The sequence below is a fragment of the Mus caroli genome, unplaced genomic scaffold, assembly GCF_978045245.1.
Source record: "Mus caroli unplaced genomic scaffold, Mus_caroli_1 scaffold_8, whole genome shotgun sequence".
Lineage (NCBI taxonomy): Eukaryota > Metazoa > Chordata > Mammalia > Rodentia > Muridae > Mus > Mus caroli.
The window spans coordinates 129966906-129993593 of NW_028227263.1; the positions used below are offsets into that span (position 1 = coordinate 129966906).

General features: G+C 40.1%; 1 protein-coding gene and 2 pseudogenes across 3 annotated transcripts in view; all 3 read left to right on the plus strand.

Moving 5' to 3' along the window:
- Window positions 1–396: 396 nt before the first annotated feature.
- The window catches only part of LOC147003521 (sulfotransferase 2A1-like), a 31863-nt gene continuing 5571 nt past the window's right edge, over window positions 397–26688 (plus strand). The window contains exons 1-9 of one of the 3 annotated variants that reach the window (XM_085842180.1): window positions 400–532; window positions 1581–1789; window positions 5044–5170; window positions 6518–6537; window positions 11821–11840; window positions 15894–15921; window positions 17279–17318; window positions 23793–23887; window positions 26333–26510. In XM_085842180.1, coding sequence (XP_085698306.1) covers window positions 400–532; window positions 1581–1789; window positions 5044–5170; window positions 6518–6537; window positions 11821–11840; window positions 15894–15921; window positions 17279–17318; window positions 23793–23887; window positions 26333–26510 — 850 coding nt within the window. Of the gene's footprint in view, window positions 533–1580; window positions 1790–5043; window positions 5171–6517; window positions 6538–11820; window positions 11841–15893; window positions 15922–17278; window positions 17319–23792; window positions 23888–26332; window positions 26511–26688 lie in introns of all 3 variants that reach the window. The other 2 variants (XM_085842181.1, XM_085842182.1) reach the window with 2 other exon arrangements.
- LOC147003522 (histone acetyltransferase KAT6B-like) lies at window positions 12504–14977 on the plus strand (annotated as a pseudogene).
- Window positions 15114–15888, plus strand: LOC147003523 (histone acetyltransferase KAT6B pseudogene; annotated as a pseudogene).

A 26688-nucleotide genomic window follows, 5' to 3' on the forward strand; every position in this document is an offset into this window, starting at 1 on the left:
CCCAGAAGCTGTCTGCCTCTGTGGTCCTCACTCTGACCTGTACAGACTAAGTTCGGCGGAGTCCCGGAGCCAAGATGGCGCTCCCTGCAGAGCACATCACTGTCCTCCGGCTGGGAGGGTGCAGGATGTCTGCGGCCGCAAAAGGGTGCTGCCTCAGTGGCTCTGTGGCTCCCGCCTGTCCCAGAAGCTGTCTCTTTGTACAACTTTAAAACTGCTCAATAGTAACCTTTGACTGTATGTGACAATATTTATTTCTCGCCATCAGTAAATATTTCAAAACACATAAAAATGTTAATAATTTTTTACCTGCACTATAAATCTTACCTCTCAGCATTTGTTATAAGTTGAATAGGTGTCCTTGGCTGGAATCCTAACAGCACCTACAAGGAGCTATTCATGATGTCAGAATATTATTGGTTTGAAGGCATACCTTTTCCTGCCATATTACATCAAAGAGAAATTTTGGAAGATATTCGTAATAAGTTTGTGGTGAAAGAAGAAGACTTATTGATATTGACTTACCCCAAGTCAGGTAAGGATCATCAGTAAAACTAATTCAGAAATGTATAAGGGAGATTAGTACTTTGATCCTAATTCATTTCGGGTGATGAGTAGAGTGTTCTATATATTAATGTGTAAAATGACTTGTGGGCATGGAGATTTGTGTGTGTTCCACTCAGACTGACCTATGTGGGCAGAGGAGATCAGCTATGGCTCCAAAACAATGACAGTGCTCCCTGAGGCAGAATATGTCATTGGTCCCTATCTCTGGGGAAGAGATAGAAGAGAGAGAGTGATGAGAATAAATGCAAGAAATAAGAGATAGAGGCATGTATGTGAGGATATGTGGAAGAGAGGACAGTTTCAGGTAAAATTACTATGGACCTTGTCCAGGATGTAGAAAGAATCAGAACACTCAAGAAAGCAAAAAGCAACATCATGGTAGTTTTGTGATATGGATGATTGCTGTGTGGAAGGAGCACTGAACATTGAGCAAGTATTAGGTTGTTGACATATAAAGAAAAATGACACAGAAATTCCATAGGCAGTGGGAATATAGGAAAAAAGTACCAGACACTATCTCAGAGAAGGAAGCTAGAGAAACATCCAGTGACAAATCAGAACACAATCAGAAATAAAGTGTGTGATAAAAATGCACAAGGGAATTGATTCACCTTAAAAAGGAGAAGTACTCAGTCATATATTTCAGCATGGGGGCATCTCAATGACAGTGAATTAAATTAAATGAGGTAGTCTCCAAGGGCATGTGATATGATTATAACATTCTGAAATATATGAGATACAAATTCATTCCACCAGAATATAGAATGATGTTGGCCCAGGCCTGGAGGAGATATTCCATTGCCAGGTTGCTGTTTACTGAGTATAAGGTTTTGCAAATGAAGTCTAGAATATGATGAGTGAATATACTTTGCACGTATGTCACACAGACATTGTGAATACAATTCTGTGTGCTTGAAATTGGGCAGCACTGTAAATTTTATGGGCATATATTCTACTTGAGGCTTTTTCACAAGTAATGTTGAAATGAGTGACAGTCACTTTTCCTTTTCCTTCAGGAACAAACTGGCTGATTGAGATTGTCTGCTTGATTCAGACCAAGGGAGATCCGAAATGGATCCAAACTGTGCCCATTTGGGACCGCTCACCCTGGCTAGAGACTGAGACAGGATATCCTGCATTAATCAATAAAGAAGGACCACGACTCATAACCTCCCATCTTCCCATCCATCTCTTCCCCAAGTCTTTCTTCAGTTCCAAGGCCAAGGTCAGTGTCCAGTGGTTGAAATTTTCTTTGACTAAACACTCTGAACTTATTTTACCTGACAAATCCTGGAGGTCTTGCTGAAATGTGAAGATGGGATTCTCATGCAGTAGGTGATGCTGATGTTTCCCCACCTCAGACTATATTAGATAGAGTACAAGGATGTGGACCAGCACACAGTGATCCTGGGCAGCTTTAAGAAATAAAGTGAAATATCACACTGAAACATTCATGAACTACATATAAAGGCCAAATAGAGTTCAATCTCTAATGTACAATGGATATTACTATATCATTGTCATCAAAAAGCTAATCTTTCTTATATAATGTATAACTAAGCCCTGTGGGTGAAACACCAAAGACACAATTGCTCATAGGGGAAGAAAATTGACCAGCCATCAATGTTCAAAGATCAGTTATATATACAGTGTCATCACGTGTGTAGCTGTTTATTGAGATCAGTAGCCACAGAAGTCTCCCATGAAATGGAAAGAGGAACAGTAGAAGTAATCAGAGATATCCACATACTGACCTATGAAAGGTCCTAGTTAGTAAGAAATTTTTGTGTAAATTCCTCCATCCATAAAAGCTATAGTTTATGCTGCAACTACAAAGACAAACTTAGAATAATCTCTCACTAAAATGGCACAATGTTTGTGGCCATTCATATATATGTATGTGTCTTATCTGGATTTGGAAAATTTTGACCAGGGAAACTGAAGCTTAAAGAGATGAATTCTATATTTCTGGCAGAGCCTCTCAGAAGACAGTTCCTGACAGCATGCACTTCTTTGCATCGAAAATAGTGTCTTGGTTTGGTTACTGAATATGGGATGGATCCCCAGATGGAGCAGTATCTGTATTGTCTTTCCTTCAGTCTCTGCTCAACACTTTGTCTTCATGTTTCCTCCCATAAGTTTTTGTCCCCCCTTCTAAGAATCATGGAAGTATCAATGCTCTGGTCGTCCTTCTAGAGCTTCATGTGGTGTGTGAAATATATTTTGGTTATTCTGACCTACTGGGCTAATAATAAATTATCAGTTAATGCATACCATTTGTATGCTTTTCTGATTGGGTTACCTCACTCAAGATGATATTTTCTATTTTTATTAATTTTCCTATGAATTTCAAAAGTCATTGCTTTTTATTGATGAGTAGTATGCCATCGTGTAAATGTATCACCCTTTCTGTATCATTTCCTCTGTTGAAGGACATCTGATATATTTCCATAATCTGTCTCTTATCATTACAGCTGCTATGAACATATCCTTGTTATATGTTGTAGCATCTTTTGGATATATGCTCGGGAGTGGGTCCTCAGGTAATACTATGTCCAATTTCCCTAGAAACCACCAGAGTGATTTCCAGAGTTGTTGTAACAGCTTGCAATCCCACATGCAATAGAGGAGTGTTCCTCTCTCCATTTGTCCTAATGACAGTGTTCTTTGCCTTACAGAAACTCTGCAATTTTATTAGGTCCCATTTGTTAATTCTTGACCTTTGAGCATAAACCATTTCTGTTCTGTTCAGGAACTTTTCTCTTGTGCCCATGTATTTTAGGTTCTTCCCTACTTTATCTTCTATAAGTTTCAGTGTATCTGGTTATATGTGGAAGTTCTCGATACACATGGAGTTGAGCTGTGTAAAAGGAGACAAGAATGAATCAATTCCCACTGTTCTACAAGCTGATAGCCAATTAAACAGGCATCATTTGTTGAAAATGCTCTCTTTTTCCCAGTGGATGGTTTTAGAAGCTTTGCAAAAGATCAACTGAACATAGGTGTGTGGGCTCAATTTTGGGTTTTCAATTCTATTCCATTAATCCACCTGCATTTCATTGTACCAATAGCATAAATGTTTTATCATTATTGCTTATAACACAGCTTGAGATCAGGGATGGTGATTCACCCAGTAGTTCGTTTATTGTTGAGAATAACTTTAGCTATCCTTGGGAAGTAGGAGTGGATGGTTGTCAGAAAACACTTTCATTGAAGCAGGGGGAAGGGAATTGGATTGGGGGTTTACAGGGAGGAGGTAGGAAGCTGAAAAAGGTGATAACATTTGAAATGTATACAAAAACATCCAATAAAAATATTTAAAATTTCTAAGACGACTTAGCGAGATGGCTCAGCTGTTAAGAGTACTGGCTGCTCTTGTAAAGGACCTAGGTTCAGTTCCCAACACCCACATGGTGTCTCACAACTCTCTGCAACTCTAGTGCCAGGGCATCCAACTCCCTTTTACTTAATGTCTGTGGGTTTCTGTCCACATATGGTGTGCAAAAATGAATGTGTGCACTCAGACATGCATAAATCAATACATTTGAAGATAAAAAGATGAGATATAGAATAATTGGTACAAAATATGAAGTTCATGTTATTAAAAATGATTACTTTGGGTGCTGGTGTGTTGGCTCCAAGGTAAAGAGCAGTAATTGCTTTTCCAGAGGTACTGACATCAGTTCCCAGAAACAACATGGTGGTTCATGACGATATGTAATGAGATCCAGTGCCTTTTGGTATGTCTGAATACAGCAACAGTGTATTCCTATGTATAAAATAAATATATTTTTAAAAAATAATGATTTTTTTTAAATTATTTCTTTTATGTTTTGACATTTTATAATAAAATATAATTGTATATATAATCATTTTCCCCTACCATATTTCCCCTGCAAAATTAATATATAATTTTTTCTCTCTTTCAAATTTATTTTTTCCTTTTTCATTAATTATGTTGCATATATATACATATGAATATACATATATATTTCTAAATATATTCCTATGTTTATGTATTCCTATAGAGATATATATTTACATGCTTCTAATGTATACAGTATATATTCCTAAATAAATAAATAATCAATGTATTCGTAAATGAATCTGTATATCCCAAATTACTTCAGTGCACCTTTCTCAGTCACTACAGTATTAATTGTATGTTTATTTTACAGGCATGGCCTTTGGTGTTGGATAACCAATTGTTATTATAATCTTTAGAACTGTCGAATCAGTCTGTTTCTTTTTTTCAGTATTAATGAACTAGTCATTTTGTTGTTCATTTTTTACAAATCATATAAAATTAGAAAAGGGGAATTATGACTATAGATTTTTCACTTGTGTATATGTTTTCCCACCATAGAAATAGCAAATGTAATTAGAAATAATTAGATATTAGAATATATCATGTAAATTATGACAGTTAAAATGTGAGGAATAACTGTTGACCTTCATTTACATTTTCATCCATTCAAGGCGATCTATCTCATCAGAAATCCCAGAGATATTCTTGTGTCTGGTTACTTTTTCTGGGGAAACACAAACCTTGTGAAGAATCCAGGGTCTTTTGGAACATATTTTGAATGGTTTCTCAAAGGAAATGGTGAGTAATCTGTTAAATATAGGAGGGGGAGAAACTCAGAGAAATTAATTTCATTAATTAATTTATAAATTAATAAATTTATTTATTCATATTATATATATATTATAAATTTATTCGTTTGTTTGTTTGTTTATGTCACAATATACAGCACCACTCTCCTCTTAATGACCCCTACTCACAGCTCCTAGCCCCATCCTCTTCTCTTCTGTGAAGGGATAGTTGCCCTAGGGTACCTCCCTACCATGACACAACAATTCTCCCCAGGACGTGGTGTGTCTTCTCCCACAGAGACAAGACAAGGCAGCCCAGATAGAGGAATAGGATCCACAGAGAGGAAACATGTCCATGGAGAGCCCCAGCTCCAATTGTTGGGAGATCTGCTCAAAGACCAAGCTACAAATCTGCTACATATGTGCAGGGCCCCTAGGTCTAGCTCTGGATTACTTTTTGTTTGGTGGTTCAGTATCTGAGAGTGCTAAAAGGTCCAGGTTAGTTGACTCTTCTTGTCTTCATCTGGAGTTCTTAACCCCATTGGGTACAACAATCCTTTCCCCAACTTTTCCAAAAGACTTCCACAGCTCTAACTAATGTTTGGCTGTGGACTTATATATCTCTGTAATTCAGCTGCTACGTGGAGCCTCTCAGAGTACAGTTATTCTGGGCTATTGTAGGTAAGCATCTAAGAGTATCAGCAATAGTATCATGGATTGTTTCTTGTCCATGGTGTGTGTCTCAATTTTGGCCAGTAATTGATTGCCCATCTCTCCTCCATCTTTATTTCTGGACATCTTCTGGTTAGGACACATTTGGGGCCAAAGGTTTTTCTGAATGGGTTGCTATTCTTATCCCTCCACTGTGAATCCTATCCGCCTACAGTAGGTGGCATTTCAGATGTGGGAGACCTTAGCACTGTGCTATCACCTGTCAGAATTCTCCAGAAAATGGCTCCCAAGATCCCATCTCCTCACCAAATAATGAAAGAGTTTGTAACTGTAGTTTCTTCTGAAGAGGTGTCTGATGTGTCTGTCACTGAAAAGTACAGCAGAGAGGAGGCCTTGGCAGTCTCCTCTCTCAACCTCTCCATGCTCCATTATGATAACACTTCAGAAACCATGGCAGACAGAAACCTTTCCTTTCCCCAAAGCACATTTGGGTCCAGGCAGAGATCAGCCATCTGGAAGCACTTCTACTTGTCACCCCTTAGTTGCTCAAAGGCTGTGTGTGTCCACTGTATGAATGAGTTCAGTAGAGGGAAGAACAGGAAGGACCTGGTCACAAGCTGCCTCATCAGGCACATGTGGAGAGCATATTGCTCCATTGTACTGCAGGAGAACGGGAGCAACACAGGCATCCCACCATTGTACCCTGTGCCCTGAACCCTGATGCCTGCCCTGCTGCCCCAAGAAGGGGATCTCAACTCTGCATCGTTATCTCCAGGCAAATGAGTCAAAGAGTCCCCTTCTGCCTCCTCATCCCCCGACAGACTTCCTGAGGTCCTGTCATCACACATAAATCCTGGGGATGTGTCCCCAGAAGATGTGTCCATGTTGTCATCCTCTGATGACTTGAGGGAGGCCTCTGTAGTGTTTTCTCCAGAGAAGCAGCCACCAGACACAGTAAATCCAAGGTTGGAATCAGGCCCTGTCTTCCAGCAAAATTAAGGTGATGAGAAAACTATAGTCAGAAGTCTGGCATCACTTTTCCCTGTCCCTAATGGTCAGTCTCAAAGCAGTGTGCCAGTACTGTAGCTGCATTATTAGTCGGGGGAAGAAGGGAGATGTTGGCACCAGTTGTTTGATGCAACACCTGTACAGACGCCACCCTGAGGTGGTTGGGAACCCAAGGACTTTCTGGGTGCAAGTTTGGCAATCTCTCCATATGCCACTTTGGCCTCTGCAGAAATATCCTCCAAATTAACTGACTTGCCAGCAGTGGTCAGAAAAAAAAAACCCTCAAGGTGTGTTTCCTACTAATAGCAAGAAGACCACCAAGCTATGGAATCACTTTTCTATTTGTTCAGCAGACTCAACAAAGGTGGTGTGCCTGCACTGTGACCGGACCATCAGCAGGGGCAAGAAGCCCACAAACCTGGGCATCAGCTGTCTTCTGAACCATCTGCAGCAGTTCCATGGCCATGTACTCAAGAATGGCATCTCAGAGACCACTCTGTCCCATTCTCCAGGCATCTGGAGGCCTCTGGGCATAGAGCTCTTAGGGCCTTTCCCTTTCCGTGACTCCACAGAGAAGTTCTATGACTCTCATCAAGTTGCCAAAAAAATCACAAGTCTCATAGCTGAAATGATTGCACTTGACCTTCACCCACATTCCCTTGTAGACAATGTTGGCTTTAACAGGCTGCTTGAATACTTGAAACCTTGTACTCTTTACTCTCCCCTTCCTACTTCTCTAGAACAGCTATCCCAGATATGTATGACAATATGAAACAGATAATTATGTCACATCTGAAGGAAGCTGAGAGTGGTGTGGTTCACTTCACCTCTTGAATATGGATGAGTAGCCAGACTCGTGAATATCTGACCATTATAGCTCACTGGGTCACCTTCACACCCACTGTCCAACCACATTGTGAGGATCACCATTGCTCAGCACTTTTAGATGTGTCACAGATTGACTGTGACAATAGTGGAAATAGCATTCAGAAGCAATTGGAGTGTTGGTGGGAAGCCTAGGTGACTTCCATTGGCCTTCAGATTGGCATCACTGTCACTGACAATCCAAGCATAGGGAAGATGCTGAGTGAGGGTGAACACTCAAGTGTGCAGTATTTCAGTCACACAGTGAATCTGATTGTGAGTGAGGCTATCAAGAGCCAGAGGATGGTCAAGAACTTACTGAGTATTGCCCGGAAGCTGTGTGAGCGGGTCCATCAGTCACCCAGAGTAAGAGAGAAGTTAGCAGAACTGCAGAAAGACCACGAGCTGCCACAGCACCAGGTGATTCAGGATGTACCGTCTAGGTGAAGCACATTGTTCCACATGCTTGAACATCTGATTGAGCAGAAGAGGGCAGTTAACCAGGTATCCATTGAATGTAACTTCAGAGAATTGATCAACTGTGACCAGTGGAAGGTCATGAGGTCTGTTTGCCATGGGCTGAGATCATTTGATGCTGCAATCCAAGAGATGAGTGCCCACATATCTACGCTGAGCCAGGTAATCCCCATGATCCACAGCCTCAGCAGAAAAGTGGAGATGCTGTTTGGGGAGACCATGGGCATTGACACCATGCTTAAGTCCCTGAGGGAAGCCATGGCGAGCTGCCTGTCTGCCACCCTTCATGACCACAGATACATCATTGCCACACTGTTGGACCCTCGCTACAAAGCTTCCCTGTTCACAGAAGAGGAGGCAGGGCAGTACAGGCAAGACTTAATCAGGGAGCTAGAAATACTGAATTCTACCTCAGAGGACACTGCCACCTCCAATGGCTGTGACTCAGGGACCCCACTTAAAGACACTGGCACAGAGGAGAGCCTGTGGTCACTCGCACCGATAGAGAGAGATCAGAGAGAGAAACTATCTGAAGACATGGTGCTTGCGTATTTGGAGGAAGAGGTGCTGGAACACAGCTGTGACCCACTTACCTACTGGAACCTAAAGCAGTCATTGTGGCCTGGGCAGTCTAACTTAGCAGTCTGATTTCTGGGCTGTCCCCCAAGTACAGTCCCCTCAGAAAAGTTGTTCAGCATATCCAAAGATGCTGGCAGCTTTGGCCATCCCAGTCTCATGATGGAGCATTTTGAAAAGCTAGTCTTTTAAAAAGTGAATCTTCCTTTGATATGCTTTCAGTATTGAACTCATTGATGGAGCCACCAGACTGTAAACGTCCTTCAGAGTGCTAGCTATTGTACCAGGGCTGACTTGCCTGGATGGGCCATTTAGGACCCCAGACCAGGCATCTGGGGCTACCTGCCAGTTCTCACCATAATACCCACATGTGCCTTACTCCTCCTTCAGGCCAGGTGTCAAGGTGCATTTTCAGAAGCCCACTAGAAACAAAGTCTTGGCAATTATGAATTAGGATGATCAGGTTTAAAACTATAAAGGTTTTTTGTTTTGTTTTGAGAGGACAATAATCTGTTTTACTAGAATGAAAGGAAGATGTAAACAATTTTATTATGTAGGGTTTTTATTCAGTTGTGTAAAAACCATAAATTAGGTGCTGTATTTTAATTAAATATTTTATTTGCAACAAAACAGCTTTTGTGGCTGTTAAATGAAACCTGTAAATAGGAGGTGGAGGTTAAGCCATCCTGACTGAACAGTTCTTAACCACAGGCTCCAAAAGTATGTCCTAGAGGGAATATTCTGGAAGCTGTTTACATTACAGAACCAGGCATTTGAAAACAAAACTCATCTTGGGCATATCATGGAGTGTCAATCACATGGCGAATTGGTCATGAGCACGTTCCAATGTCAGGTGTTGCAATCAGGTTTTACAGGGTCAGTTAACTCAGAGATATCCTGCTTATTATGAGTCCCTTGAAATTTAATCCAATTTTTAAAGTCATGCTTAGGACTTCACCAGTGCATGATATGACATGTATAAAAGAGATAGGGCCTGTTGATCAAATATCCCTGCCTCTGGTTTACTTTTTGCATCTCTATACAATAAAGCTATCTAGTAAGAAGTATGTGCTGACCCCTCAGAGCTTGACCAGATATAGCTCAGATTCTTCTTTGAGGAGGTAGCTTGTTGACAAGGAAAGCGCTTGTATATTGCAGTCATGAGAAAAATCTTAGATATTTAGATTTTTTTCCTATGATAGGGAAGCCTAAACCATCATTGGTACATTATAGAGTGCCAAGGATATCAAAATGAAGTATCAGCTATCAGACACTTTACCTGACTCCAAAGTTTTTGCTTATGTCTTAAAAAAAAAAAAGTTTTTCATTTTCTCATTGCAAATCAGTTAAATATTATGGGTGAAACAAATCACTCATTTGCCTCTGATATTTTAGAAAAAAAAATGTTTTGTTGAAATAGTGTATGTAGGCTCTGTATTTAATTTGCCTGGACTATGCTTTCGTGTGTTTATAAATGACGAACTTGGATACTGAAATTAAACTTTTTATTTTTTTAATACTTTTTATTAGGTATTTTCCTCATTTACATTTCCAATGCTATCCCAAAAGTCTCCTATATCCTCCCACCCACTCCCCTACCCACCTATTCCCACTTTTTGGCCCTGGCATTCCCCTGTACTGGGGCATATAAAGTTGGCAAGTCCAATGGGCCTCTCTTTCCAGTGATGGCCGACTAGGTCATCTTTTGATACATATGCAGCTAGAGTCAAGAGCTCCGGAGCTAGAGAAACTACCCAAGGAACTAAAGGGATCTGCAACCCTATAGGTAGAACAACATTATGAACTAACCAGTACCCCGGAGCTAGCTAGACTTCAAGTCCTATATTGAACAGTTAGGGAAAGAGTGGGCAGCCTTATCCAGTCCCTGCTTTTAGTGGGATTGCTTCCAGTTTCTCACCATTTACTTTGATGTTAGCTACTGGTTTGCTGTATATTGCTTTTATTATGTCAAGGTATGGGCCTTGAATTCCTGATCTTTCCAAGACTTTTATCATTAAGGGGTGTTGGACTTTTTCTAATGTTTTCTCATCATCCAAAGAGATGATCATTTGTTTTTTGCCATTGAGTTTGTATATATAGCAGATTATGTTGACAGATTTCCATATATTGAACCATCCTTGCATCCCTAGGATGAAGTTTGCTTGAACATGAAGGATGATGGTTGGATGTTTTCTTAGATTCGGTTTGTTAAAATTTTATTAATTATTTTTGAGTCGATATTCATAAGGGAAATTGATCTGAAGTACTCTTTCTTTGTTGGGTCTCTATATGATTTAGGTATCAAAGTAATTGTGGCTTCAAAGAATGAATTGGGTAGAGTACTTTCTGTTTTGATTTTTTGGAATAGTTTAGGAGATTTGGAATTAGGTCTTCTTTGAAGGTTTGATTGAACTCTGCACTAAACCCATCTGGTCCTGGGCTTTTTCTGTTTGGGAGACTATTGATGACTGCTTCTATTTCTTTAGGGGAAATGGAACTGTTTAGGTCATTAATCTGAACCTGATTTAACTTTGGTACCTGGTATCTGTCTAGGAAATTGTCCATTTAATTTAGGTTTTACCGTTTTGTAGAGTATAGACTTTTGTTGTAGGATCTGATGAATTTTTAGATTTCCTCAGATTCTGTTGTTATATCTATATTTTCATTTCTGATTTTGTTAATTAGGATACTGTCCCTCTGCCCTCTAGTTAGTCTAGCTAAGGGTTTATTTATCCTGTTGATTTTCTTAAAAACCAGCTCTTGGTTTGGATAATTCTTTGAATAGTTCTTATTGTTTCCACTTGGTTGATTTCTACCTTGAGTTTATTTCCTTCCACCGATTCATATTGGGTGTTTTTACTTCCTTTTGGTCTAGAGATTTTGGGTATGCAGTCGAGCTGCTAGTGTGTGCTCACTTCAGCTTCTTTTTGGAGACGCTCAGATCTATGACTTTTCCTTGTAGGACCGCTTTCATTGTGACCTATACATTTGGGTATGTTGTGGGTTCATTTTCATTAAACTCTAGAGTTTTTAATTTCTTTCTTTCTTTCTTCCTTGACCAAGTTATCATCGAGTATAGTGTTGTTCAGCTTCCACATGTATGTGGGATTTCTATTATCTATGTTGTTATTGAAGATCAGCCTTAGTCCGTGGAAATCTAATAGAGCACATGGTATTCATTCTATAATTTTGTATTGCCTAGGCCTGTTTTGTGACTTATTATATGGTCAATTTTGGAGAAGGTAATCTGACATGTTGAAAAGAGGATATATCGTTTTATTTTTGGATGAAATGTGTAAAGATAGCATTTAAATCCATTTGTTTCATAACTTCTATTATTTTCACTGTGTGTCCATTTATTTTCTGTTTCCAGGATCTGTCCATTGATGAGAGTGGGGTGTTGAATTATCCCAGTATTATTGTTAGAGTTATAATGTGTGCTTTGATTTTTATCAAATTTTCTTTAATGAATGTGGATGCACTTGCATTTGGAGCATAGATGTTTATAATTTAGAGTTCATTATTGTAAACTTTACCTTTGATGAGTAAGAAGTGTCCCTCCTTATCTTTTTGGAGAACTTTAGTTTGAAAGTCCATTTTGAGTTGAAGGTGTAGAATTCTCACCTCCTCCTCCACTAGGCTTGTCTAGATGCTTCCATGTTCCTGCCTTGATGATAATGGATTCAAACTCTGAACCTGTGAGCCTGCCCCAATTAAATGCTGTTCTTATAGGAGTTGCCTTAGTCATGGTGTCTGTTCACAGCAGTAAAATCCTAACTAAAAAAACCCCTGCTGATCCCATTCCAATATGTAGCTTCTGTTTGAGGACTAAAGAGTCAAATTGTGAAAAGAAACCAGAAGAACTTGTATCTTGTGCAGATTGTGTCAGTAGTGGATATCCATCCTGTCTGAATTTTTTCCTGAATTAACCACAAATGTGAAGGCCTTGAAGTGGCAGTGCATCAAGTACAAGACCTGCAGAACATGTCAAGTCCAGGGAAAATATGCAGATAATATACTTTTTTTTTTTTTTATTCCTGTGATAAAAGATTCCATATGGCGTGCGGTGACCCACCACTTTCCAGACTGACAAAAGAATTGTAACCAGTGATAAAGGATCCATAAGTGCATTCACAGGAAGGGGTCACCTGATACTGAAATTAAAATAAGCATCAAAAAAGAAAGTGCAGATGTAAGTCTGATGGGAAACACAGATATCGTGACTGAAGAGTATCTGGACAATTTTAATCAGGCCCAGGACTGTCTTGGGAGAAAATCGAATTTGAAAGTGGATTGGAAGACTGTGGTCACTACCCCTCAGTAATAGAGTTCAGAAAATATGATATCCAAACCTGGTACTCCTTGCCTTACCCACAGAAATATGCAAGATTATCAAAGTTTTACCTGTGTGAATTCTTTCTTAAATATATGAAGAGTAAAAATATTTTGCTATGACACTCAAAGAAGTGTGGATGGTTTCGTCCTACAGCAAATAAATTTTCCTGAAGGAAAGACCTTTCGGTATTTGAAGTTGGTGGAAATATATGTAATATGTACTGCCAAAACATTTACTTCGCCAAGCTCTTACTAGACCACAAAACCTTGTATTATGATTTTGAGCCATTCCTTTTTAATGTCCTTACAAAAAATTATGAAAAAGGCTGTCATGTGGTTGGATAATTCTCCAAGGAAAAGCTCTGCCAGCAGAAGTATAATTTGGCCAGCATAATGATCATGCCCCAGCACCAAAGGGAAGGATTTGGATGCTTTCTCATTGAATTCATCTATTTGCTTTCTCAAGGAGAAGGCCAAGCAGGGTCTCACGAAAGCCACTCTCTGACTGGGCCAGCTCTCCTATCTGACCTACTGGAAAAGTGTCATCTTAGAATACCTCTACAACCACCACAAGAGGCACATCAGCATCAAGGTCATTAGGAGAGCCACAGGTATGTGCCCACATGTCATTGCCACCACTCTGCAGCACCTCCACATGATTGATGGAGAGATGGCAGGTTTGTCATCATAAGAAGGGAAAAGTTGATATTGAGCCACATGGAAAAGCTGAAGAACTGTTCCCAAACCAACAAAATTGATCCAGACGTTCTAAGATGGACTCCAATTTTAATTTCTATTGCTGTGTTTTCTGAGGAAGAGTGAGAAGCTGAGAAAGAGCCTGAATGACTAGTGGAACAAGCCAGCTGCTGGGAGAAGGAGGATCAAGAGATCCTGTAGTCTAGAGTTACCAGTGGGCAATCATCTGCAAAAGTACAATAAAAATAAATAAATACCTGCATTGTCCAGATAGGCAGCCAGTGGCCGGGGAGAGAGGACAGTAGTTAAAACTGTCAAAAGAGAGCAGTGAAGAAGAGGAAGAGGAAAAGGAGGAGTACGATGATGAGGAAGAGGAAGATGATGGGGAAGAGGAGGAGAGCATTCACACATCTCCCCCACAGTTGACTAAGCCACAGTCAGATTCCATTAAAAGAAAGAGGACTTTTGTAGTAAAGAAGAAAAAAGGTCATAAACGCAGGAGGATCAACAGCAATGTAACCATTGAGACCATTTCCAAGAGGACAGAAGTGCTGAATGAGCCCTTTGACAACTCAGATGAGGAGAGAACAATGCTGCAGCTGGAGCCTACCTGTGAGGTCCCAGAGAGAGGGACAGAAAGTCAGTTCTTAGAAAAGCATTCCAACATCACGCAGGGAAGAAAAGGCAGACAGAGGAAGAGGAAGGAATCGACAATCATTTCTTCAAGAATGCTGCCCTTTGTAGAAAAGATGTAGGCAATGATGCATAACACTTGAAAGTAGGCAGTAAAGACAATCCTGAGCCTCTAAAGTGCAGACAAGTGTGGCCAAAAGGAGCGAAGCAAGGGCTCTCCAAGAGGAAGCAAAGCAAAGAGAGGATAGATGAGTTCAAGCTGAATCTGTATGGGAAGAACAGGATGAGGAAGGAGGAGGAGGAGGGAGAGGAGGAAGAGGAGGAAGAGGAGAAAAAGACCAAGGTGGTGCTGAAAGTAAACAAAACACAGAAGAGGAAATCTCCTAGGAAAAGGAAGACCCTGTGCATTTGGATGACCATGAAGAGGATGAGGATGAGGAAGAAGAGCCATCTCACAATGAGGACCATGATGCAGATGATGAAGAATATGGCCACATGGAGGCTGCCAACATGGAGAGAGGAGACCTCCCAAGAGAAACCTTCAAAGATGCACTAAAGGGCCAGGAGACTTATTTAGACCTGAACATTCAGTTGAGCCACTTGAACCCTGGGGTCTTGATAAACTGCAGTGTTGGTCTCACAGTGTCATGTAACAGTGAGCCAAAGGAGCTTGCCGGGGACACTGGAATTGCACCTGAGTCTGACAGGGAGCACCAGGAAGAAAAGACACAGAAGCAGGACCAAAAGAACAGTGATGGTATGGATGCTGATCTCAAAGAGGGAGGCCCAGCAGCTGTGGAAATTGACTCCAAGACTGCCCAGGCTATTCAGTCTTTGACCCAAGAAAACAGGGAAAAAGATGACACCTTTCCAGATTGTGCTGAGACTCAAGAGGCCTGTAGAAGCCTGCAAAACTAAACGCACACAGACCAAAGTCCTCAAATTCCCACCATACTGGACGAGTGCCAACAGTCCAAGGTAGCCCACTTTAATCTGTCCATTCCTTTCCAGGCAAGTCAGTTCATTCTGTCAATAGCCCCAGTGTCCCTGCTAGAGAATAGCTTTATCCAAATTAGCCCTGATCAGACTGCCATCACAGTGCCACCTCTGCAGAACATGGAGACCAGTCCAATGATGGACATCCTGTCAGTGTCAGATCACTCACAGCAGGTCATTGACAGCAGGTTCAGTGACCTGGGCAGTATTGAGAGCACAAGAGAGAACAACGAGAACCCAAGCAGCTATGACTCAACCATGGGAGGCAGCATCTGTGGAAATAGCTCTTCCCAGAATAGTTGCTCCTATAGCAGTCTCACCTCTAGCAATCTGACACAGAACAGCTGTGCTGTCACCCAGCAGATGTCCAACATCAGCAGTAACTGCAGCATGATGCAGCAGACCAGCATCAGCTCCCCTCCAACCTGCAGCGTCAAGTTTCCCCAAGGCTGTGTGGTGGAGAGGCCTCCCAGTAGCAGTCAGCAGCTAGCTCAGTGCAGCATGGTCACCAATTTCACCCCACCCATGAAGCTGGCTGACATCCCCGAGACCAGCAATACCAACATTGGCTTATATGAGTGAATGGGTCAAAGTGATTTTGGGGATGGGCACTACCCACAGCCATCTGCCACCTTCAACCCTGACAAACTGCAGCAGTTAACTAATACACTTATTAATCATTCCACTGCTGTGACCTCCTATGCAAACAGTGTCTCTTTGTCCACACCATTAAGCAACACAGGGCTTGTTCAGCTTTCACAGTCTCTACACTCTGTCCCTGAAGGACCTCAAGCACAAGCTACCATGACCCCAACCCCTAACCTGACTCCTCCTCCCATGAATCTGCCACCATCTCTCCTGCAGCAGAACAAGTCAGCATCGAATATTGGCATCTCCCACAGCCAAATACTGCAAACTCAGATAGCCAGCAAGGACCACGTCTCCATAAGAACTAAGTCCGAATCTCTGCCACCAGATGCTGCCACCCATCAGTCACAAATCGATGGGCGTTCCCAAACTGTAGCCATGCAGGGTCCTGCATGGACTTTAACAATGCAAAGAGGCATGAACATGAGTGTGAACTTGATGCCAGCACCAGCCTACAATGTCATCTCCGTAAATATGAACATGAACACTCTGAATGCCATGAATGGGTATAGCATGTCCCAGCCGATGATGAACAGGATGATGAAGAGTGGTTACCACAGCTACCATGGCTCCATGAATCAACCCCCCCAGTACCCGATGCAGTTGCATATGTGCCCATCTGCTGGGCATATGATGGGAAGCCAGCCATATGCCCAGCAGCTGATGCAGACCCCACTCCACACTAACATGATGTACACGGCCCTGGGACCCCATGGCTACATGAACATGGGCATGTCCAAACAGTCTCCCAATGGATCCTACATGAGAAGGTAGACAGCCTGGCAGCCCACCCAGCCCACTGGGCCCCACTATTGGATTGATCTGCGCAAATACCTTTGAAGAGTACGATTTCAAAACCAGCATTGGTGTGAGTACAAAAACATTTGTTGGCACCATTTATTCAAAAAAAAAAAAAAAAAAAAAGCTGTATGCAGCAGAATGCCTTATACAAGTCGTTTTTCTTCTTTCCTTTTTTTTTCTTTTTTCATACCTTTATTTCTGTTACTTTTATATAAAATTCTTTGCAAAGGAAGGCCTCTCTTAGGACTCTAGTTGGCAGTAGCCACACATCTTGCCTGTTTCCATTTAACAGTGTGCATACAAGCCCCTTCCCAAATCACCTGTTTTAATACTGAACCTCCAGCTTTTCTTCTTCCTTGTCTACTCCATGGAAATGCCTTTAGCATTTCAATTACTGTATATTTTGTTTAAGGTGACCCTTCAGTATGCCACTAATTTCTTTGATGGTGACAGTGCATTTTGTAGTAATGTACAAGTGTTGTGCTAACGGTAAGCCACTTCTTAAGGTTTTTGCTTTTTTTTTTTTTTTTGCCTTGATTAGGATACCCTAATTTGAGGTTTTAAAAAAGTATCTATTTTTGTTAATTATAAAACTGTAAAGAGCAATCACAGCTATTCCCGTCTGGTTAGTGAAGGGGGTTTATTGCTAAATGTTTGGTGTAAAGTTGAGAAGACCATTTTCCATTTTGGTGGCAGGCTCCTTTGGGGAGAGGCAGCTTTCTGTTTTATAAATGCACACTTCTATTTATTAAATGAAGCATGTCTCAGTGTTTATCTGTCAGGTTTTGAAGCATTTCATATATGTCCAAATACTTGGCAAGATTTTTTTTTAATCATGAATTTGGTGTAAAGTTGCTATTTTATGGAAATGCCTCTTTACATTTTCATTTCATCTGTAGATTTTTCTATCTTTAAAAAATATTGAAATTATTTTTTAAAGAAAAATAGAAAAGTAGCTTGTGAATAGCACAAAGTAAGCTTACAAATCTCAAGTAAAAAAGCAGAAAACTTATTTGTGTCTGTTTCTATTGCTTCCTTTTGTAGCCTTTGCACCTGGACAGATGGCAGTAAGGGCTAAGCATAACAGGTGTGCACGACCTTTTATAAAGTAGGAGCCAGCAGAACTCTTGTATTTACCTGTTTTCTTTTTATTCAGTTACTTCAAAAAAAAAAAGAAGGTAAACACCCTCCCCCCCAAAAAGCTGTACATTTTAATATAAAATAAATTATGATGAGCCATTTTTAAAAAAGAGAGAAAGTCCATTTTATTTGATATTAGAGTGGCTACTCCAACTTGGTTCTTGGGACCATTTGCTTGGAAAATTTTTTTCCAGCCTTTTACTCTGAGGTAGTTAGTGTCTTCCTTTATGCCTTAGGTGGATTTTCTGTATGCAGCAAAAAGTGGGGTCCTGTTTACTTAACCAGTCTGTTATTGTATGTCTTTTTATTGGGGAATTCAGTCTATTGATATTAAGAAATATTAAGGAAAAGTTGTTATTTCTTCCTGTTATGTTTATTCTTAGATTTGGAATTCTGTTCATGTGGCTATGTTTTCAGGTTTGTTGAAAGATTACTTTCTTGCTTTTTCTCGAGCGTAGTTTCCCTCATTGTGTTGAAGCTTTCCCTTTATTATCCTTTGAAGGGCTGGGTTTGTGGAAAGATATTGTGTGAATTTGGTTTTGCCATGGGATACCTTAGTTTCTCCATCTATAGTAATTGAGACTTTTCTTGGATATAGTAGCCTGAGCTGGCATTTGTGATCACTGTGGGTCTGTATGACATTTTCCCTGGATCTTCTGGCTTCTGTAATCTGTGGGGAGAAGTCAGGTGAAATTCTGATAGGTCTGCCTTCATATGTTCTTGACTTTTTCCCTTTACTGATTTTATTTGGTGGTTTGATTATTATAGGATGGGAGAAATTCCTTTTCTGGTCCAAACTATTTGGAGATCTGTAGACTTCTTGTATATTCATGGGGATCTCTTTCTTTAGGTTGGGGAAGTTTTCTTCTATAAATTTGTTGAGGGTATTTACTGGCCTTTTAGGTTGAAAATCTTTCTTCTTGTCTATACCTATTACCATTAGATTTGGTCTTCTCACTGTGTCCTGGATTTCCTGAATGCTTTGGGTTAGGATCTTTTTGCATTTTCCATTTTATTTGATTATTGTGTCAATGTTTTCTAAGGTATCTTTGCACCTGAGAGTCTCTCTTCTATCTCTTGTATTCTGTAGATTATGCTTGCATCAATGGCTCCTGACTTCTTTTCTAGGTTTTCTTTTTTCAGAGTGGTCTCCCTTGTGAATTCTTTATTGTTTCTACTTCCATTTGTAGATCCTGGATGGTTTTGTTCAATTCTTTCACCTGATTGGATGTGCTCTTCTGTGTTTCTTTAAAAGAGTTATTTATTTCCTTATTATAGTCCTCCATCATTATCAAAAGAAGTGACATTAGATCCATATCTTGTGTGATGCTGTATCCAGGACTTGCTATGGTGGGACAGTTTGGTTCTGATGATGCCAAGTAGCCTTGGTTTCTGTTGCTTCTATTCTTACACTTGTCTCCTGTTACCTGATTATCTCAAGTGCTTGCTGCCCTCAATATGTCTGATTGGAGCCTGTCCTTCCTGTAATCCCAGTTGATTCAGAACTCCTCAGAGTCCAGCTTTCTCTATGATCCTATGATTCCAGGATCCTATGAACCTGATTTTCTGGGTGTGTCAGAGTTCTTGGCAGTCAAGCTTCCTCTGAAACCCTAAAATCCTGTTGTGACCACGCTCCTGGGTACTGGGATCCTCAAATCCTAAGATTGCCGGTGTGTTAGAGAATCTGGAATCGGAATCTCCTCTGGGGACCATGGGACATTGTGTTCGAACCCAAGGTAGACCAGCACTGATCTGAAGGAACCCGAGCTGCTGGTCAGGCAGGACTCCTGTGTCCTTCTTTTGCTGGCACAGGCCCATCATGATTGTTTTAGAACAGATGTTACACTCTACTCACCAGGGATCCTAAGATCCTGGGCATGCAAGGGCACCAAGAGAGTGTAGAATCCTCTGGGGACAGTGGACTGTCTGCTGAGTTCGCACACATGGTGGCCTAGAGCAGGCACTGACCTGAAGAGGTGATATATTATTTTAAAATGTGATATACTCATATATTTGGAATTATTTGAAATTTATATTGAGAATAAGGTATGTATTTTCAGTATTGCTGTAGACAAGCATCAATATAAGATTTTTCAGTTGATTGTGGTTTTATATCAAGTAACTTTTAGAGTACTCATTTTTATTGTTATATTATTTTATAAATTTTACAAAATATGATAAAAATCCTGAAAGATATGGCAGGTATTGAAGGAGGTTCTCTGGGAGGAATTGGGGAACCAAAGGAGAAGAAGAATGTGATATAATTGTATGTACTCAAAATATGTTTTTAAATGTTAAAATATGTTTTAAATGTTAAATGTTAATTTCTGATAAATTGAAATTATCTTTTCTCATCATAATGCAATAAAACTTAAATTAATAAATAAAAAGTCACATTAATAAGTTGTTATAATTGTAAGTTGACTATCAATGCCTGTCATTTTGATGATTTTGCTAAGGTACACAAGGTGTTCTCCTATTTCCTGTTTAATGATTGGTCTAGTTTGGTTTATGTTTTTTCTGATAAAATAGTCTTTCCAGAAGCAACTTAAGAGCAGAAAGAGTTTATCTGACTTACACTTTCAGGTGAAAAATCTATCAACAGGAGAAATCAAGGGAGGATCTTAAGAAAGAGCTGAAGTGAAAACAGTTTACAAATCAGCTTACTAATTTTCTCAATGTCTCACTCTCAGTTTTTTCATTCAGACCAGGTCGACAGGTTTATGCTCTTTGCGCTACCACGTCATTGGTCAATAAAGACAATCACTCAAATACACATTCATAGGCAAATTTCATGGGGAAAATCTCTAAACTGAGAGTCTAAGGTGACACAGGGATGTATATGGTTGACTGCTGAAACTAACTCATGTGGATGGGGTTTTAAGATAAAATCGTTTTTCTCAAGTAGAACAGGCTTGGTGGCCATTAATTCATTTCATATGCTTTTCAACCTGAAAAAATGTTGAACATCCTTAATCATCAGGGAAATACAAAGCAAGACAACCCTGATTCCACCTCACACCAGACAGAATGGCTAAGATCAAAAATTCATGTGACAGCAGATGCTGGCGAGGATGTGGAGAAAGAGGAACACTCCTCCATTGTTGGTGGGATTGCAAACTTGTACAACCACTCTGGAAATCAGTCTGGCTGTTCCTCAGAAAATTGGACATAGTACTACTGGAGGAACCAGCAATGCCACTTTTGGGCATATATCTAGAAGATGTTCCAACTGGTAATAAGAATACAAGCTCCACTATGTTCATAGCAGCCTTATTTATAATAGCCAGAAAATGGAAAGAATCCATATGTCCCTCAACAGAGGAATGGATATAGAAATTGTGGTATATTTACAAAATGGAAAACTACTCAGCTATTAAAACAATAAACTTATGAAATTCCTAGGCAAATGGATAGATCTGGAGGGTATTATCCTGAGTGAGGTAACCCAATCACAAAAGAACTCACATGATATGCACACACTGATAAGTGGATATTAGACCAGAAATGTAGAATACCCAAGATATAATTTGCAAAACACATGAAACTCAAGAAGAACTAAGACCAAAGTGTGAACACTTTGCCCCTTCAGAATTGGGAACAAAACACCCATCGAAGGACTTATAGAGACAAAGTTTGGAGCTGAGAGGAAAGGATGGAACTGCACCATGCATCCATCCCATAATAAGCCACCAAACGCAGACACTATAGCATAGGCTAGCAAGATTTTGCTGAAAAGACCTTGATATAGCTGTCTCTTGTGAGGCTATGCCAGTGCCTGGCAAACACAGAAGTGGATGCTCAGAGTCATCTATTGGATTGAACACAGGGCCCCAAATGGAGGAGCTAGAAAAAGTCCACAAAGTGCTGAAGGGGTCTGCAATCCTATAGGTGGAACAACAATAGGAACTAACCAGTACCCCAGAAATTCGTGTTTCCAGCTGCATATGTCCTATGTTTTTACTTGATTTATTTTTCAAAATTTTTGTGTTTTTATACATAATATTTCTATTCTTTAAAAAATTAAAAATGAATATGTTATATCACATTCTACCAGATTTACCAGTATGCATTCCAACACACTATACATTGCATAATATGTCCATAGCAGAACTTAATTTTTTCAAAACAGTACAACCCACTAATGATAATTTGTGGTGCTCATATGTGCATGGATGTAGGGCCATCCATGTGTGCACTAGAAACATAAAAGTGGCCCTATATGAAAAGGGTGTGGAAGTCTTTCTCATCTAGCAGTCATCAACTGCAAATGGATCTTCAGTGAGGAGTGAGGATTCAGGACACCCTCTCCCATGCATCCTGGAATATTGATCGGCTTTATGTTATGCAGTTTTGCTATAGGCAACCATTGGTGATATGAACACATTTGCATAATAACAGCTAATTCATGTTCAAAGGACAATATTTACAGAGGAATATTTCAAATCACTCCACCACATTCTCTAGCTTTTACTTTCTACTTCCTGTCCCATGGTATTTCCTGAGTCTTCGGTACATCAATGACTGAGCACTCACAATTAGGCTGCACAATTTGATCACTTCTGAGTCTACATTATCCAGAGCCAGTTGCAAAATTAATCTCTAACAAAGATATAGAACAGCACAATTCCACAGGTATAAATACAAATATTTAGACGGTAGTTTGACAATATGACCGTTTAGTTAAATGACAGTAGGAACCCTAGTTTGGAACTATGACATCATCAATCATGGGTTCATGACCAGGATTATAGTACCAGGCATGAATTCCATCTCAAGGATCAAGGCTCAAATCCAATCAGACATCATTTATGTAACCCCATAACAATTGTGTCATTATTGCACTACAAGACACTTTTGGCCTGGTACATCTATATTGTAGCATTGAATTCAGCTCAGGATAAGAGCATTATGTGGAAAATCAGGGGCTGAAAATTGAACACTGAGAAATGGAAATGATACCCCTATATACTCCCAAAGGTAATTGTAGACATAGGTATGCTGAGTTGAGGGAATCTGTTAAAATTCCTCTGTCTCTTGTCTTCCCCACTTGGCAGTGCCTTATATAGTTTTCATAATCAACAGATCTGCATCCAAACATATGCTAAGATAATTCTAAAACCTCACATTCTCTCTCTCTCTCTCTCTCTCTCTCTCTCTCTCTCTCTCTCTCTCTCTCTCTCTCTCTCTCTCCCTACCCCTTACACACACACACACAGACAGACAGACACACACACACACATACACACACACACCATAAAGGTGCCTTATCCCCTTAACTAACTTTGTTGATGTGATTATTAATGATGTCATATAGCTTTGTTTTATACATCTATTAGATTTCTGCCAGTAGGTTGCTGTATAAATTGGAATGTTTCTTTCCAACACCATATAAAATACTGTTCTCCCATCTCCATTATCAAATCTTTCTGTTGTCTTCATATACCTCACTAGGAGGCAGGTACTTACAGAAATCACCTCTGGATTTCTGTATTGGTGTGATAGGTTTCCCCCAGCACACACCTCTGACCTTGCACCTTGGCAGTAGAATATCTCCTCATGGCATCAATGGTAAATCTTAGTGGTAATGAGTTTGATAATGAACTTGATTTTATCAGTTCTCTATTTGTGTATCAACCTCAAACATCATGTTTAATGCTATAAATACAGACTAGTTAGATTTTTCTTAGTGAAGCTTTCTGCTGCTGCTTTCAGAAAATGAAGAAAGTCAAGCAGACCCTTTGTTAGTGCTTTGTAACTGACACTCCACTTCTCCCTGCACACAGTCATATTTGGATCATGGTTTGAGCATGTCCGTGACTGGCTATCCATGAGAGAATGGGACAACTTCTTGGTACTATACTATGAAGACTTGAAAAAGGTGAGCTTACAGTTATCACTCAGTTAAGAATGAGAATCCATTACAACAATAATAACAACAACAACAAAAGATGAATATTGGTCATAGGATCTAGAAAAGCAGAGAGAAAGCCAAAAATCTGCTCTCAGCCTACCTGCTTCCCTGAAGGAATGGAGAAAAATAATTATTAATAAAAAGTAAAAATGCAACCAGACAAAAACTGAAAGATGAAATTATTCAAAAACAAATTTGACCTCATAGAGTTTTCTCTCAGGAAATAGGAGGGAGGAACCTGGGAGGGAAAGTATATGGGGGAACTGGGAGGGAGAGGTGAACCTGATCTAGTATAGTGTGAAGGAAAAGGACTGAAACTCTGATGGCCAGCAGTAAGAATGGATAAAAGCATCCTCTAAAATTAGGATGTTTAGGGGACCCTCCAGAATTTACCTGAGACCTGGTAAGTTAAAGACTCTCAGGACTCAAAGAGAGACACCTTAGATGAATTTCCATGCATTAGGGAGAATGATGTTATAGACCCTACCTGCACTTCCATCAGGAAGACAGGGCATCAAATGAGGGAGAGTGGGCCCATCCCACAGTCATAACTCTGACCCATAATTGTTCCTGTCTGTAAGAATGACAGGGTTGGAAATGGAGAGGAACCTGAGGAAAAGTAGGTCCAGCAAAAGACCCAAAGTGGTGTCCAGCTCAAGGGGAGGTCACAAGGCCTGACACTATTCCTGAGGCTCTGGATAGTTTGCAAAAAGGGACCTATCATAAATGGCCTCTGAAAACACCAGCAAGCAGCTGAAAGAATCAGAGGCAGATGTTTGTACCCTGCCAATGGACAAAAGCAGCTGATCCTTGTTTTTGAATTAGAGTAGGCTGAAGGTAGCTGAGGAGAAGGGTGATCCTTTTAGATGACCAAGAGTCTCAATTAATCTGGACCCCTGAGATCTTTCAAAAGGTGGACCACCAAACAGACAGCATACACCAGCTAATATGAGGCCTCCAACACATATACAGTAGAGAACTTTTGGTCAGTGTTCATTCAGAGATGATGCACCTAACCCTTGGGAGACTGGAGGACACAGGGAGATTAGAAGTCAGCTGGTTTGGGGAGGACATCCCCATAGAGACAGGATGGTGGGGAGGAGATATGTGGTATGGAACAGTCATAGGGTCGGCTTTGGGGAAATAACATATAGAGTGTACAAAATAAATTAATTTTACAATTAAAAAAGTTTCATCACACTCCTTTTTCCATATGTAGATTCTTTTACTTAATCATCATTAAGTTCACTTTTCCCAAGAAAGGATCACTACCCAGCTGTCTGCTACACACTACTACACATTCTAATAAGTCTTCTATCTGACCATTAACACATTCTTTTTAGTTATTGTCATGATTGTTTACATACATATGAAATATTAAGCAGAATTCTAATAAATATGCAAAAAATGTTTTAAACCAAGAAAACCTCCTGTCCCCATGGGGAAGGCTAGGATTAAAAGCACAATTTTTGACATTCTAAGATTTTACCTTGTAATGACTATATCAGAAGATTAAATTAATTGTGGTAGTACACAGATATCATTACAACAGTTAGAGATCTGAGACAGAAAATTTGGGAATGTGATGCCCATATAAGCTGCAACCTGAGATACTTTCTCAAAACAAAATCTCTTGGAAGTACCCTCAAAAAACAAATATTGAGAACATTTCTATGAAACTGTCCTAAAATCTGTATTGTTTTCAGATACCTAAGCAAACACTATTATCTGGAACTAACAGTAATCTCTGCTGAGGATTTTGTGCACACGTCTTCATTTGCCTTGATCATTGTCTAGCAGCATTTCTATAAGTTTCTTTAAACCTGCCAGGGCAGGATAGGTATGCTTGTACATACTTTCAGTGCCAGCACTTGGAAGGAAAAAGCCAGATAGATGGATTTCTGATCTCTGTGAGCATGACATATACTAATCTCCACAGCAACTTCCAACACACAAGAAAAAATTCCATAGTGAGGCCCTGTCTTAAGAAAAAAAACTCAGTATACTGAGAGACTGTGTCAGCACACACCTGTGACCTTAGTACTATGGAGATTGACCCAGGAAGGTCTGAAATTCAAGGTCATGATCCTCTAAAAAGCAAGTTTAAATTTAACCTTGGTTCTATGAGAGCCTCTCTCTTACATTTCCTCTTCCCTAAAAAGAATACCCAGTCTCTGTCTTTTAGAGAGCAGAGATGAGCCACATTGAGAGCCCACTCAATATATAAATGTTGAGTCTGAGTCCTTCCTCCCTTTGTTCCATTTCCTTTATTGCCTAATTCCTATTCATGCTCTCTCATTTGATGATGACCTTTTCACAACACTTTGATCATCTCCATCCACAGATCACATGTTTGAATCTTTTCTCTCAGTGCTCTCTGTTGATTGCCCTCATTTCACTTTCTTCTTTTAGGATACAAAGGAAACCATAAAGAAGATCTGTGACTTCCTAGGGAAAAATTTAGGGCCAGATGAGCTGGATCTCGTCCTCAAATACAGCTCCTTCCAAGCCATGAAAGAAAACAACATGTCCAATTTTAGTCTCATTAAGGAAGAATGGGTTCCCAATGGCTTGAAGCTCATGAGAAAAGGTAAAGAGATCATCTAGCTTCAGAATATGTCAGAATAAGTGAAGGGCTTGTGCCAATGAAACTCTAAGTAGTTGTTGGGAATGTACTGAAAGTCACTGCTCATCACTGATAGCTTCTCACAGACATTACAGGGAAGGTTTTTGTGGAGAAGATGTGGGTTTAAGACACTCTGCAAAGT